The 15,659-nt window shown below is 36.1% G+C and overlaps 2 protein-coding genes across 5 annotated transcripts in view; one reads left to right on the plus strand and one right to left on the minus strand.

The window, feature by feature from the left end:
* Usp34 (ubiquitin specific peptidase 34) overlaps window positions 1–15,659 on the plus strand; it is a 221,209-nt gene that overhangs the window by 72,494 nt on the left and 133,056 nt on the right. For all 4 annotated transcript variants that reach the window (XM_078029130.1, XM_078029131.1, XM_078029132.1 and 1 more), the window contains 5 exons: window positions 8,180–8,305; window positions 8,505–8,634; window positions 9,586–9,621; window positions 10,259–10,389; window positions 10,648–11,258. In XM_078029130.1, coding sequence (XP_077885256.1) covers window positions 8,180–8,305; window positions 8,505–8,634; window positions 9,586–9,621; window positions 10,259–10,389; window positions 10,648–11,258 — 1,034 coding nt within the window. The remainder of the gene's footprint in view (window positions 1–8,179; window positions 8,306–8,504; window positions 8,635–9,585; window positions 9,622–10,258; window positions 10,390–10,647; window positions 11,259–15,659) is intronic.
* On the minus strand, window positions 12,714–14,484 carry LOC101958275 (reticulocalbin-1). The gene is given in 2 exon segments (XM_005322170.5): window positions 12,714–13,912; window positions 13,914–14,484. Coding segments are annotated over 2 exon segments (993 nt in total). The 5' UTR covers window positions 14,379–14,484; the 3' UTR covers window positions 12,714–13,384.

Below are 15,659 nucleotides of genomic sequence, written 5' to 3' on the forward strand. Positions count from 1 at the left end.
GTATAACTCAGTTGTGGAGTGCTTACCTACTAAGTAAGCATGAGGCCATTCATGGGTTTAATCCCTAGCACCACCCAAAATAAAACAAATCCTCTGAGCATTGCTTTCTCTGCATCCTGTTGTTTTCGTGTTTTTTTTAAATATTTATATTTTAGTTGTAGTTGGACACAATAACTTTATTTCACTTATTTATTTTTATGTGGTATTAAGGGTCGAACCCAGGGTCTCACAGGTGTGAGGCGGGTGCTCTACCACTGAGCCATAACTCCAGCCCCTGACCCTGCCTTGTGTTTTTATTTTAATTCATCTAAGTGTTTTCTAGTTTGCCTTGTGATTTCTTCTTGTGATTTGTTTTTATTGCTTAATGTCTACATATTTTCCAGTTTTCTTTTTGATATTGCTTTTTAGATTTGTCTTCTGTGGGTGAAAAAGTTTTGTATGATAGCCTTTTTTTTTTTTTTCCCAATTTTTGATCTAACATAGTCTCTCTTTAAGACTGTCCCATGTGGTATAGATAATATATTTTCTCCTGTTGTAGCATGGGGTGTTCTGTCTGTGTGTTTGGTTTATTTAGTTTATTGTGTTGTTTAAGTCTTCTGTTTCTTACCTGTCTGCCTTCCTTATTTTCTCTTTTATTTATATTAGAAATACCATTGTTTTATTATATTTCTCTTTATTTCTATTAATTGTTGCTTCATAATGGTTATAATTGTTATATTTTCTTGTATTGAACCTTTTATTAATAAAATCTTTTTGTCTTTGATAATGTCTTAAAATTTTTTAAAATTGTGCTTAAAAAATTGTACAATTCAGTTTGTGAAGTATGTTCACATTGTTGTGTAACAGATCTCTAGATCTGTTCATATTATAAAACAAAACCTCTATGCCCACTGAATAGTTCCTTCTTATTTCTCCCTCCATGTACCCCCAGGTAACTCTCCTTTCTACTTTTTTGTTTCTGTGATTTTGAGCCATACCACATTTGTGCTTTTGTGATTTGCTTTACTTGGTGTAGTCTCCTCAAGATATATCCATATTGTACCGTGTGATAAGATTTTTTCTTTGTAAGGCTGAATAAGATTCCATTTTATGTATTTAACTCATTTTGTTTATTCATTCATTTTTAAAATTAATTAATTTTAATTAGGTATATATGACAGAATGTATTTTGTTTCATTGTACACAATTGTTATTCATTTAAAAAATATTTTTAGTTGCAGATTGTCACAGTCCTTTTATTTCATTTTATGTGGTGCTGAGAATTGAACCCATGTGCCTAGCAAGTGCTCTACCACTGAGTGCCAGCCTCATTCCTTTTTTTGATGTTTTGATTTCTTCCACATCTTGATTATTGTGAATAATATTCCAGTGATTGTGGGAGTGCAAGTATCTCTTTGAGGTCCTGTATATTATTATTATTTATTATTTTTTTAAAAGAGAAAGTGAGAGGGGGGGAGAGAGAGAATTTTAATATTTTTTAGTTTTTGGCGAACACAACATCTTTGTTTGTATGTGATGCTGAGGATCAAACCCGGGCCGCACGCATGCCAGGCGAGCCTGCTACTGCTTGAGCCACATCCCCAGCCCCCTGTATATTATTTTGGATATGTACCCAAGAGAGATTTTTAGATCAAGGTGAATTCCATTTTTCTTATAACATTTTTTTTTCGGGGAGAAGGGGTACCAGGAATTGAAATTGAGCCACACCCCCAGCCTTTTTTTGTATTTTATTTAGAGATATGGTCTCACTGAGTTGCTTAGCACCTCAAGGTTGCTGAGGCTAGCCTGGAACTTGTGATCCTCCTGTCTCAGCCTTCAGATCCGTTGAGATTACAGGCGTGCACCACTGCGATGGGCTCTTAAAACTGTTTTAATGTTCAAATTTCATCTTACTTGATGTTAGTATAGCCAGCTGAGTTTGCATTTGCTCACTTTTTGCATGGAGTATTTCATTACATCCTTTTGCTTTCACATTATTTGTATCATTGGATATAAAGTGAACCTCTGTATAATAGTTGAAGCATATTTTTTAATCCATTCTGCCGATCTGTCATTTGATTGAATGCTTTAAAAATAATTACTGCAACAATAAATGTTGTTGAGGATGTGGTGAAAAGGGTACACTCATGCATTGCTGGTAGGACTGCAAATTGGTACAATCACTATGGAAAGTAGTATGGAGATTCCTCAGAAAATTGGGAATGGAACCACGATTTGACCCAGCTGTCCCACTCCTTGGTTTATACCCAAGACTTAAAATCAGCATACTATTAGTGATGCAGCCAAATCAATGTTTATAGGAGCTCAATTCACAACAGCCAGACTGTGGAACCAACCTAGGTGTCCCTGAATAGATGAATGGATAAAGAAAATATGGTATATATAATCAGTGGGATATTACTCAGCTTTAAAAAAGTAAAATTATGGCATTTGCCAGTAAATGGTTGGAATTGGAGAATATCATGCTAAGTGAAATAAGCCAATCCCACAAAACTAGAGGCCGAATGTTTTCTCTAATGTGTGGAAGCTAATTCACAATAAGGTGTGTGGGGGGCATTAGGGAAGAATAGCATTACCTTAGATAAGGTAGAGGGAAGTGATGGGAGGAGAGGGGAGGGGATGTGGGGATAGGAAAAATAGTAAAATGAAATGGACATTATTACTGTATGTTTATATGTGACATGACCAATATGATTCTGTAACATGTACTCTCAGAAAAATGAAAAATCATATCCCATCTATGTGTGAAATATCAAAGTGCATCATTGCATTCTACTGTCATGTATAACTAATTTTAATAAAAAATTAAAAAAAATCCTGATAGTTGTGTCATTTTGCCTTTTGTTTTCAGCTTGTCACAGAGTCACTTTTGTCCTTTTCTCCTATTAGTTTTTTTTTGTTTAGTTGCTTTTTTCTTTGTAATTTTTTTAAAGAAATTTTTAGTTGCTTTTTAAGTGAAACATTTTTATTCCCTTTTCACTAATTTTTGTGTTTAAGATGGAGATTACACCTAACCTCCTAAAGGTATGTCTAATTTGAATTTACACCAGTTTAACTTCTGTGCTATGTAAAAACTGTGTTCCTATATGACTCCACCCCCCATTTTGGTATTGATGCTACAGATTGAAGTTTTGTACATTGTGTTCCCAAAACATAGACTAGTTTCTTTTTTTACTTCATATTTTCAATAATGTAGAAAACAAGTGGAATTACAAACCAAAATTATAATAAAGCTTGCTTCTTATTCATTAAATTATATTTCTACATAACACTGTGGTACATTTTGGCATATTCATATGTACATATAATGTAGTTTGCTTTATTTCAATCCCTAGTACTTTGTTTCCTCCTCTTTCCTGCCCATGGTAATAATGCTATTTTTTTTTCTAATTGCCTAAATATTTATATCAGAGATTTTTATTTCTTTTTTACTGTTCAGCTTCCTTTCACTTCAGTTTGAGGGTATCCTCTTAGCAATTCTTACAGGGCTGGTCTGGTGATAACAAACTCCTTTAGTGTTTGGTTTTCTTAGATTGTGATAATCTCTCTCATTTTGAAGGGCAGTTTTGCTGAATATAGAATTTTTGGTTGAAAGGTCTTTTTTTATTTCAAAAAAAGGTATTTTTAAATTTTATTTTTATATATTTATTCTGAATATATAAATCCACTGCCTTTTGGCCTCCAACGTTTTTATGAGAAATTGATAATCTTACTGAATATCTTATATACTATGAGTGGCTTCTCTTCCCCCTTTGGCCTTCTGGGAAGTTTGGTTTTATTGTGTATTGATGAGTCACTTTGAAACTCCTACTTGGAATTTATTTTAATTCTTGTATTTATAGTTTCATATCTTTCATCAGGTTTGGGTATTATTTCTTTAGGTATTCTTTTTATGTGTTTTTTCTTTTTTATCCTTGGATTCCTATAATGAGTTAGTTGGTCTGCATCGGTGTATCCCATAGATTGTTTTCTTTCCTTCATCTCCTGCACCTCACTGACTTATTGAGTTGTTTTCAGGTGTGCAGATTCTTTCTTCTGTTTGTTTAGAGCTGTTTATGAACCTTTCTAGTGGATTTTTCCTTTGTTGTTGTAATTTTGCACTCCAGATTCCCCCCTCCCATTTTCTTTCTCCTCCTCTCTCTTATACTGGGAACCTTTTTAAGAGCACTCTACCACTGAGCTCACTAATTGTTAATTTTTTGAAATAGTGTCTTACCCAAACTGCCCCAAACCTGTTATCCTCCTGCCTCACCCTTGCAGATTGCTGCAATTAGAGGCATGTGCTGCTTTGCCTAGCTTAGATTTTCTTTAAAATTTATGTAAGCAGGATCGGTTGTGGCTTAGTGGCAGAGAGCTTGCCTCTCACATGTGAGGCACTGGGTTCGATCCTCCACCACATAAAAATAAAGAAAGAAAATAAAGATATTCTGTTCATGTATAACTAAAAAATATTTAAAAAAATAAAATTTTTGTACGTTATTGATGATTTTACTTTGCTTTCTGTCTTTGTCCTTCTCTTTGCTCTGTGAACACTGTTAACATAGGAGACTTTAAAAACACCTATGTTTAAGGTACTAAGTCCATCACATGTGCCCTCTTACATACATACTTACTTACTTATCCCTCCCCCTTTTGTGATACCAAAGATGGAAGCCAGGGTTGCTTTTTCAATGAGCTATGCCCACAGTTCTTTTTAGTTTTAAAATTTTGAGTCAGGTTTCAGAAAGTTGCTGAGGTTGGCCTTGATCTTTTGGTCTTCTTATCCTTAGCTCCTGAATAACTGGGATTACAGGTGTGAACTACCTGGCCAGCTCTCAGATACATTTTCTGTTTATTTATTTTGTTCCTCAAGTGGATAATACTTTGCTTTTTTTTTTTCCCCTTGTGATTTTTTTTTTGGGGGGAGCAGGGGCAGAGTTCAGTTAAAAACTGGCCATTTGAACTTTGCAGTGTTTTAAGTGTTGAAATCAAATTTTCTTTCTATTTCAGGTCTTGGTCTTTTTAATTGATATAGTGGTTTACTTTGTTAATAGATCAGACTATTATGAAAGCTTATGATATGTTCAGGTCTTTTCTAAGCCTGTATCTCTCCCTCGGCATACACAGTAGCCCAGTGTATATAGTTGTTTGGCCAGTGTATATAGTTGTTTTTTAATGTCCTCCAATAATTTTCAGCTCCTTTAAATCTTGTGATATTAACTTCACTTTTTTTTTTTTAAACAATTGTAGCCATCTTATGTATCTGTACTTCACCAAATAGAGATATTTGGAGGACTGTTCCTTATTTCCCACTCTGGCTCCAGCAAGGTCATCAGAAAACACTGTTGATGTCCAAACAGTTCTCTGCCCTTAGGGAGGAATGGATAGCATTTATGTCACTGAAGGTGGAGATTGACAGCAATTTAACCACCAAACTTTTCTCTGTTAGTGTAAGAGTTCAGATTAACTTGAGTCCTTGAAAAAAATGCCTTAGACAGTTTATGCTGTTATATTTATTATCTAGATGGAGAGGTGGATTCCTGGCACTTTGTGTTCTGCCATCTCCCTGTTGTCCTTTTCTCAATAACTAATAGAGGATGATTTGTGAACCAGCTTCATGCTTCCGTCTTTACTAGGATTAGAGGCATGCTATTTTTTTTCTGTACTTTTTGAATTTTCATTTATAATATAGCCATCTAAAAGGGCCTAATATTTTTTTTCCTCAGAGAATTTCATAATTTTCTTTCAAGGAACTTGTCACTTAACCAGTAAAATTTGATTATCAAAATTAAGGCTCTTATGGAATTCTCATTTTTTTAGTAATTGAATTTGAAGAAAATCAGATATGTGCTGCAGAAGTGAGCACAGAAATCTATATTCTATATTTTATCACAGTAGAAAACGTGTATCATAATTGCTTATTGGCAAAACGAAGTATGAACAATTGTCTAATTCTAATGTTAATCAGAATGATGTTAAAATCACATTCTTAGATAAAGCTTATAAAAGTGGTGAACTTAATTGATATTTTACTTCTTGAAATCAAACAGTATTTGTAGTTTGAAATTACCATCATTATTCCCCTTCTCTTCCTCCTCTTTTCCTCTCCTCTTCACAGTGCTGAAGATGAAACCTAAGTCCTTGTGCATCCTATTGAAGTACTCTACTACTGACCTACATCCCATGTCATTTTTTAATGGATAAATAAAAGTGTTGAAGTAAATGGTATTGAAATAGTGTAGTTCAAAAGAAGTCTCATCAACATAGAATTTCTCCAATATTATTTTCTTACTCTAGTTTTACCTTCTCCTTCCGAATTAGACAATACATATTGACTATGTGATAGTGAAGGCAGAATTTATATAGTTTACATCCATGAAATATAAAAGTCAATGTTTAAGATTTAAAATCTCAAATTTTGTACAGTTTCTTTGTGTGTGTGTATGTGTTGTGCTATGATTCAAACACAAGACTTGACACATGGTAGATGAGTGTTCTACCACCAAAATACATATCCATTCCTTGTATAAACATTCTGTATATTGAAAATAATAGGAAACCTCATCTTTTTACTTTTGAGAGCCCTTAAATTAGTAATTACTGGTCCAGTCTTACATTTCTTATTTTTTGATTTAGCAGTTAGCAGTTTTATGGTTGAAAAAGATTCTATTAGTCATATATTTTTTTTTATTGGGGGTGGGGGGAACCCAGGATTGAACTCAGCATTCCACCACTGAGCCACATCCCCAGCCCTATTTTGTTTTGTTTTTAAATATTTTTTAGTTGTAAATGGACACAATATTTTTATTTACTTATTTTGATGTGGTGCTGAGGATTGAACCCAGGGCCTCACTCATTTGAGGCAAGTGCTATACCACTGAGCTACAACCCCAGCCCTCCAGCCCTATTTTGTATTTGATTTAGAGACAGGGTGTCACTGAGCTGCTTTGCACCTCGCTTTTGCTGAGGCTGGCTTTGAACTCATGAACCTCCTGCCTCAGCCTTCCAAGCTGCTGGGATTACAGGTGTGCACCACTAAGTCTGGCTAATCATACCTTAAAAAAATTTTTTTTTAAGTTGTAGGTGGACACAATGCCTTTATTTTATTTACTTACTTGTTTTGTGGTGCTGATGATTGAACCCAGTGCCTCATATATGCTAGGCAAGTGAGCTATAACCCTAGCACAATAGTTATATCTTTACAAATATATTTTTTCTCATACTTGCTATTTCTGCTTATTAAAATGAAAGAGTCTTTCTCTTTGTCTTTTTTTTTTAATTTTAGAGTGTTAAGAGGGTTTCTACTGTGTACTCCAGTAAAAGTTATATAGACACTTTTTAAACGGTTAATATGAGGGGAATAGTATATCTGAAATGTTTTACTTGTGTTCTCTCTGAATTGCAGTTTATTTTTAATTGCCTACATTTTAAATATATATGTATGTATTTTTTAGTTATAGGTGGGCACAATACCTTTATTTTATCTATTTATTTAAAAAATTTTATTGTCTCTTTTTAGTTATATTGCCTACATTTTAATTTTGTATTTGTTTTTATATTCATGATGTACCTATATTTCAATGGCATCTTCTTTGTACTTAGATTTTGAACTAATTATTTGCTTCTCTGTTGTGATTAGAAAATTAAGCTTATGATTTATTTGGCTAAAATTTGCTTTAAAATAAAATTTGTGTCAATACAATACAATAAATAGCAGTGCAAAACAGTAAATAAAATTTGTGTCAAATTTTATTTTTACTGTTTTGCACTGCTATTTATTGTATTTGGTAATTACTATTTTAAGAGATTTAAATCAGATTTTATTTTCATTATGTTTTACACTGCCATTTAAGATATTTGGTAATTATTATTTTACCAACTTAAAAATACTGGATCATTAACTAATATCTTGAAATTTCAAGCTGTGTTACCTTTTTCATCTCAAGCGATTTATTTATTTATTTGTCTATATTTATTTATTTATATTTTGAGGGGGGGTGGGGGAGAGAGAGAGACTTTTAATGTTTATTTTTTAGTTCTCGGCGGACACAACATCTTTGTTTGTATGTGGTGCTGAGGATCGAACCCGGGCCGCACGCATGCCAGGCGAGCGCGCTACCTCTTGAGCCACATCCCCAGCCCTCAAGCGATTTATATAGGGCAATTATTTTTAACTATTGTCTGTATTTCTGTTTTGTAGTTGAAACATTGTAGTCGGTATATACATGACTTGTTTCCTTCACTCATCAAGAATTTGGATCCTGTACCACTTAGACACCTCCTTAATCTGGTTTCAGCTCTTGAGCCAAGTGTTCACACTGAACAGGTAATACATTCAGGACATAATAGTGATATGATCCCCCTGGGAAACCCCCCCCCCCCCAAATATAAAATGACAACTTATTTTGTGATTCAGGTATTTTACTTGTCACTTATTTATTGTTGACCTTTCAGTTAGACAAAAATGTTTTACATTTGCTACAATGTTTTATAAAGGCTCCAAATTAATCTCTCTCTCTTTGTAGACACTGTACTTGGCATCCATGTTAATTAAAGCATTGTGGAATAATGCACTAGCAGCTAAGGCTCAACTGTCTAAACAGAGTTCTTTTGCATCTTTATTAAACACTAATATTCCTATTGGAAATAAGAAAGGTTAGTAAAGCATATGGTATTTTAAATTTACTTGTATAAAGTTAATGAAATTTGAAGTGTTTTCTGCTATTGGTTGAGCATCCTTAATCTGAAAATCTGAAATTTGAAATGTTCCAAATTCCAAAACTTTTTGAACATTGACATTATGGCACATGTGGAAAACTACACACCTTGCATCATGTGAGAGGTCACAGCCAAAACATAAACATACTAAAATTATTGAAAAATCTTCTTCAGGTTATGTGTGTAAACCTAAAGATGGAAGTGGTGTAAAAGGCATATATGGAATAAAAAATGGATTTTGTGTTTAGATTTTCGTCTCATCATCAAAATATGTCATTATGTATGTGCAGATATTAAAAAATATGAATATATCTGAAATCTGAAACACTTTTGGTCTCGAGCATTTCAGATAAAGGTTACTTGATCTATATTTACAATTCAGTTTTAATTACAAGATAAGTTTGGGAATGGGAAGTATACTCTATATGAAAGGATTAATAATAAATTGTCTTTGGTTCCTGTTTTTGGTTTATCAAGTAAAGTGTAGTAAGTTTTGGTAGGTATGGATATTTCTCATCTTTAATATTGTTTCCTTTAAAAATTAAAACAAATTTGATTTAGAAATAATTTTATGAGTAGAACGTAATAGTTTTCTTTTTGTGTTCCCCACTTGAATATTTTTCTGCTGCGTCAGGTGCTTTATGCGTATCTTTCACATGTGTAACTCTTAAGGACTTCCTAAAATTTTACGTATTTGCACCCAATTTTTTCCCCTGACATTATATACTCCTCTTTTCTTAGGCTAACCTGTGTAGGTACCCACAATAGCTATTCCAGGTTTCCCTGTTTGTATTTTGATTGTGTAATATGAACAACTGATAAGCTGTCCCCCAAAAGCTCAGTCACTTAGAATGTTTTCCTCCTTTCCCCTTCCCCTTTTTCCTTCAGAGGAAGAAGAGCTCAGAAGAGCAGCTCCATCACCTTGTAAGTTGAGCCTTAGAAATGCATGACAATATGACTTACAGTTTTGTTTTAGTGGTCTTCTGGAGTTAATTTATTTTATATAGCAACATCAGTAATAAAGTTTATTTTGAAAAGACATGAACCTTAGTAATCCATCTTTAGTCTTCCCCCTTTTTATTTTGGGTAGTGTTGGGGTTTGAACAAATGGCCTCTCACATGCTATATAGGTGTTCTACCACTGAACTGTACCCCTGTCCTCCATGTTACCCGTTTTGATTCAAACCATTAGTATCTTTTAATTGAAATTGTGTATATCCACTTTTATTTTTTGATACTGGGCATTGGACCCAGGGACACTTTACCACCAGTCCTTTTTGTTTTTATTTTGAGGCAGGGTCTTGTTAAGATGCTGAGGCTAGCTTTGAATTTGCCATTGTTCTGCTTCAGCCTTCTGAGTTGCTGGGATTACAGTTGTGTGCCACCATTTTGGCACTGTGCATCTACCTTTAGAAGTAATTGCCAAATGTGAACAAATTTAGAGATTGTATTTTTGGCTACTTAGCATAAAGCTTTGGCAAATAACTTAAAGAATCAATTTCTTCTGTTACATCTATGCTAGTATAAATTAGAACTAAAAATAAAAAAATCTACTTTCCAGGGTCACCTGCGGCAAGTCCTCAAAGCAGTGATAACAGTGATACACATCAAAGTGGAGGAAGTGACATTGAAATGGATGAGCAACTTATTAATAGAACTAAACATGTGCAACAGAGACTTTCAGACACGGAGGTATATAATTTTTTTTCCCTATTTTCAATGATTTTTATTTCTGCCTTGTTTATCATTTGAACTGGGAATATAAATGTAACCCATGTTGACTCCTTCTCCTTTTAGTATTTTTGACCTCTTTTTAAAAAATTCTATTTTGTATAGTTCAAAAGAATATGACAAGATTGTGGCCATCTTTTATAAAAACACAGTGTTTCCGTATTAGTTACTTTTTTCCTACTAGTTTGACTATTTAAATCTATTTGTTTCTAAATACAGGAATCCATGCAGGGAAGTTCTGATGAGACTGCCAACAGTGGTGAAGATGGAAGCAGTGGTCCTGGTAGCAGTAGTGGGCATAGTGATGGATCTAGCAATGAGGTCAATTCTAGCCATGCAAGCCAGTCAGCTGGGAGCCCTGGAAGTGAGGTGCAGTCAGAAGACATTGCAGATATGGAAGCCCTGAAAGAAGAAGATGATGAGGATCATGGTCATAATCCTCCCAAAGCCAGTTGTGGTACAGATCTTCGGAGTAGAAAGTTAGAAAGTCAAGCAGGCATGTGCTTGGGGGATTCCCAAGGCCCATCTGAAAGAAATGGAACAAGCAATGGAACAGGAAAGGACCTGGTTTTTAACACTGAGTCGTTGCCATCTGTAGATAATCGAATACGAATGCTGGATGCTTGTTCTCACTCTGAAGACCCAGAACATGATATTTCAGGGGAAATAAATGCTGCTCATATAGCACAAGGTTCTCAGGAGTCTTGTATCACACGGACTGGAGATTTCCTTGGGGAGAGTATTGGAAATGAATTATTTAATTGCCGTCAATTTATTGGTCCCCAGCATCACCACCACCACCACCACCACCACCACCACCACCATGATGGGTAAGCCTGCTTAAAAATAACTATTCAGCTTGCATTTCTTTTACGGAAGTATTTTAGCTACATTTATTCAGTTAAAATTTATTCTAGATTATTGCTGTTAAATAATATGGTGCAAACTGTAAATGCTAGTCAAATTTATAGTATGCACATTTAAAAAAGCAAATGAAGCAGTATGATTAATTTTCGTTGTATATTTAAATGAGTTTTTTCTAAAATATCATTTCCAAATTAATCAGTATGAAAATTAAGATACTTTGCATTTTTTAATAAGAATTCTTGAATACTTAGTGTATATTTTATAATTTTTTATTCATCTCTGTTTAGCCACTTTTTACATGTGTGTAGTGACCATAAATGTCTAGTGGATATCATATTGGAGAGCACAGATTTAGACTTTTAGCACTTGTATCGCCTGAAAGCAGATTTCAGATTGCTCATGCATGGATCTGGGGGTGTGGCTCAGTAGTAGGGCACTTGGCTTGCATGCATGATGCTGTGGGTTTAATCCCAGCATTGCCCCCAGAAAAACCCATCAAGGAAAAAAAAACCCCACAAGATTACTTTTGGAAACTGCTTCTAAACTGTGATGATGAAAAGGGAAGTTAAATGCTTTTCCTAATTAAATACTAATTAGGATAAGTTGTAGTATAATTTTTTTGGTTATCTGTGAATTATACCCATAGTATTTAATAATGATTCTTACTAGTGATATTATATTGAGCCAAATATTTAATTTTTCTTTAATTTTCTCACATATAAAATGGGAAAAATAGTAATAGTACCTCTGTCATGGGCTTACTGTGAGAATTTGTGGACTAATGTGATTGTCACAAAATAAGTGCTCAGTAAGTATTAGCTGCTATTTATTATTGTCATTAAAAAGAGTAGATTTTTTTTTTTTGTACTGGGGATTGAACCCAGGAGTTAAACCACTTAACCACTGAGCCACATCCCTAGCCCCACCCCCTGCCCCTTTTTGAATATTTTTGTAGTTGTAGATGGACATAATACCTTTATTTGTTCATTCTCCCAGGATTGAACCCAATGCCTCATGCAAGCTAGCACTCTACCGCTAATTCACCCCCCACCCCCACCCCACTATAGCCCTATAGTTTTATTTTGAGACAGGGTCTTTTTGAGTTTCTGAAGCTGGTCTTAATTTGTAATCTTCCTGCCTCACCCTCTTCAGTTGCTGAGCTTATAGGCATGTACCACCATGCCTAGCCAAAGAGTAGTATTTTGAGTTGATGATGAAACATGAATATGTGATTTGTCAGAATGAGTTTTCTTAGCCATGACATTTTGCTAGATCTTCCAGAATTCAACTGAGTTGTTTGAGTGCTCTATATATTTGTACTTAACTACTTTGTTTCCTTTTTCTGTTACTAACATATTTAAATTGAGGGCAGTGTTTCTTAGTCTTGACACAGTTGACATATTGGGCCATATAAAGTATTTTTGCTGAGTTGCACACAATACCTTTATTTTACTTTTTTTTTTTTTAAAAAAAGAAAATGTGGATTTATTGTGCACATTAGCAGGTCTGTACATAAAAATGCACAGAGGTTTTATATACCACTTACAGTAACAGCTCAGAGTAAAAAGGAAGAAAGAATCTGAAATGTTAGACTTGCTCGGAAATAAGGCTACCTGGGACAATGCCACTATCTAGCTTCATCAGAATTTTTACTTCTCCAACTTTTTAGCAGTGGCAAATAATAAAAAAACAACAAAAAAAACCCCTGATAGTTAAAATATGTAGCAGTCACTCCATATACTGCCCCTCCCACCCAACCTTAAGAATAATAGGGGTTTTTTTTCAAGTTTTATTCCCCTTTCATTTAAATTTAGTGGAAAAAAACTTAAAAAGTCATGTTGTAGCAATGTGTCCCCATGCAGAATTGCAATTTGCCAAGATTGTAATGTGTTTTGAGAGAAATCTTACTGAAAAAATAGTGATGACCATTTTCCAGTAAATCTTGAGTGAAAAATCATTTGTACCCCAATCTGAGGTATAAACTTGCATTTGGGGGGACACAACTACTGTAAATTAGACAATTGTAGCAACCACCCAAGACAATAAATGAAAGCGTATGACAATCTGCCACATTATAGTGAGTGTCTCTTCAAAGTTCATCATGATTTTTAGTGAGATCTTCCCCATAATTGGTAGCTTGGCTTCCAACAAACATGTTCCAGTTGTCTAGTATCTCCTCTTTAGTTAGCTTCTCATCCTTGTTCTTATCCGACTCGTATACCAGGTGCCTGGCCTCGGCCTGGGCATGGTCATAATCTTGAGGGAGGATCCAGTGGCGAATCTCGTCTTTGTCCAGCTTCCCATCCTTGTTCAGATCCCGGAAGTCACTGAACTGCTCCCGTTCAGACAAAACCCAGTCTGGCTCGGGGCCATTATCCTCGTGAGAAAACATATCGGCAATGTACTCATCCTGGTCCACAAACCCATCCCCGTTCTTGTCGATGTCCTCCAGAGTTTCCAACACCACAATTTCCTTCATATGCTCAAACTCCTCAGGATGTAGAAAGGCAGTGAACTCCTCTCCAGTAGCTGTCAGGTCCCCATCGAGGTCTGCAGCCTTGAACCTTCTCTCATCACGTGGCAGCATCTTTTTGAAGGTGTGATGATTGGAACTATCTTGGAACTCTGGGGTTTCCCAGGTAGTATCCATAGGTGGCTTGTTTGTATTCTTCCCAGGAAATTTTATCGTCTTTGTCTCTATCATAATCCTTCCAGACTTTAGCAACATTATCATAGATGTATCTTTTCTGCACCCGTTTGATCCAACTTTTCAGCTCCTCGGTGGTGACAAAGCCATCCCCATCACTGTCAATTCGATCAACAATCTTCCCCAGCCTCTCCTTGCTCTCATCTGGGGTGAGCTGATCGAAGGTCTTGGAGTCCTCTTTGCCCAGGAAGTCCTCGTGGTCGTACTGGAAACTCTGGTTGTCCTCGGGCGGCCGCTCGCCCAGCTCCGAGTCGGGCCTCACCACGCGCTCCTTGCGCACCGTGGGCTTGGCCCGCAGCGCCCGCGGCGCCAGCGCTAGCGCCAGCAGCAGCCCCAGGGCGAGCCCCAGGAGGCGGCAGCGGCCACGGCGCGCCATGGTCCGGAGGAGAGGGCGGCCGCGAGGGAGGCAGGAGCGGGCGGCGCGAGCGGCGGATCGGCTGTAGGGGCTCGCAGCGCGGCGGCGGGGCTGGGACCGCGGGGGGGGGGGGGGGGGGGGAGGGACGGCGGGCGCCGCAGCCAGAGCCCGCCCCGGGCCCCGTCGAGGGGCGCGCCCCGCGCGGGCGGCTTCGGGCGTCGGGTTTCGCCTCGGCCCCTCCCCCTATTTTACTTTTTTTTAATGTGGTGCTGAGGATTGAACCCAGTGTGTTGCATGTGCTAGGCAAGCACTTTGCCACTCAACCCCAACCCCTGGGCCATATAATTTTTTGGTTTGAATTCTCAGCAATGTGAATTCTGTCTTGTGCATTATAGAACATTGAACGGTTTACATAGCTCCTATCTCTAGAAGCCAGTCGTATATGTAATAGTAATAATAATAATTATAAATACTCTTGTTTAGAATGACAAAAATGTCTCTAGACATTGCCAGATGGCCCTGCTGGAAGGCAGAATCACCTAGTTGAGATTCTTTGTTTTAATGTCTCATATTAAGGGTGTGTGCATTCAAAATTGTTCCTAGCCCTGTTCATGATGAAAACAGAACAGTTCATTGTAAAGCTGAGATGCAGTATGTTCTGTTTAACATGTTGCCTATCTGTCTTGTCACCCATCCTAACAATAAGTTAAAAAGAAGTCAACCCCACAGGACATAATGACTTAATTTTTTAAGCTCTTTCTTTCTATATTCCAGGTGTCTGATACTACTTGTGTGTCTCTAAATTAACCCTGCACTTTTCTTCTTGTTAGTTTTTCATCTTTTTGTTTTTACATTCTTTTCATTATTCAGTACAATGTTTTAGAAGTGAGTGCTTATGTATCTTTGTTGTGCATGCTGGCCTGGTAAATAGGTTTTGGGATATATATTACAATATACATTGATGAATTGTGTTTCTGCTAAAAATCTCCCAATTAATTTATTTTTGGTGGTGTTGGGGATTGGACCCAGGGCTTTGTGAATGCTAAGGATGCACTCTTTCATCCACATCTCCAGTACTCCAGTTAATCTTATCTCTGTCTAGATGGCAGCCATAAATTGAAATATTTCCTTGGTAGTTATCCCATTTGATTCTGAAGATGTATGAACAAATGTAAAAAAATTTTAAGGTTTCACTTTGTGACTTTATGAAATAATACATAACTGGGAGTATTATTGATCTTGCCAAAATGAATTCTCTCTGAAATTGTTCTAGCAAGGTATAAGTATTCATTTGTACATATT

This window comes from Ictidomys tridecemlineatus, chromosome 12 (genome assembly GCF_052094955.1).
Source record: "Ictidomys tridecemlineatus isolate mIctTri1 chromosome 12, mIctTri1.hap1, whole genome shotgun sequence".
Taxonomy (NCBI): Eukaryota; Metazoa; Chordata; class Mammalia; order Rodentia; family Sciuridae; genus Ictidomys; species Ictidomys tridecemlineatus.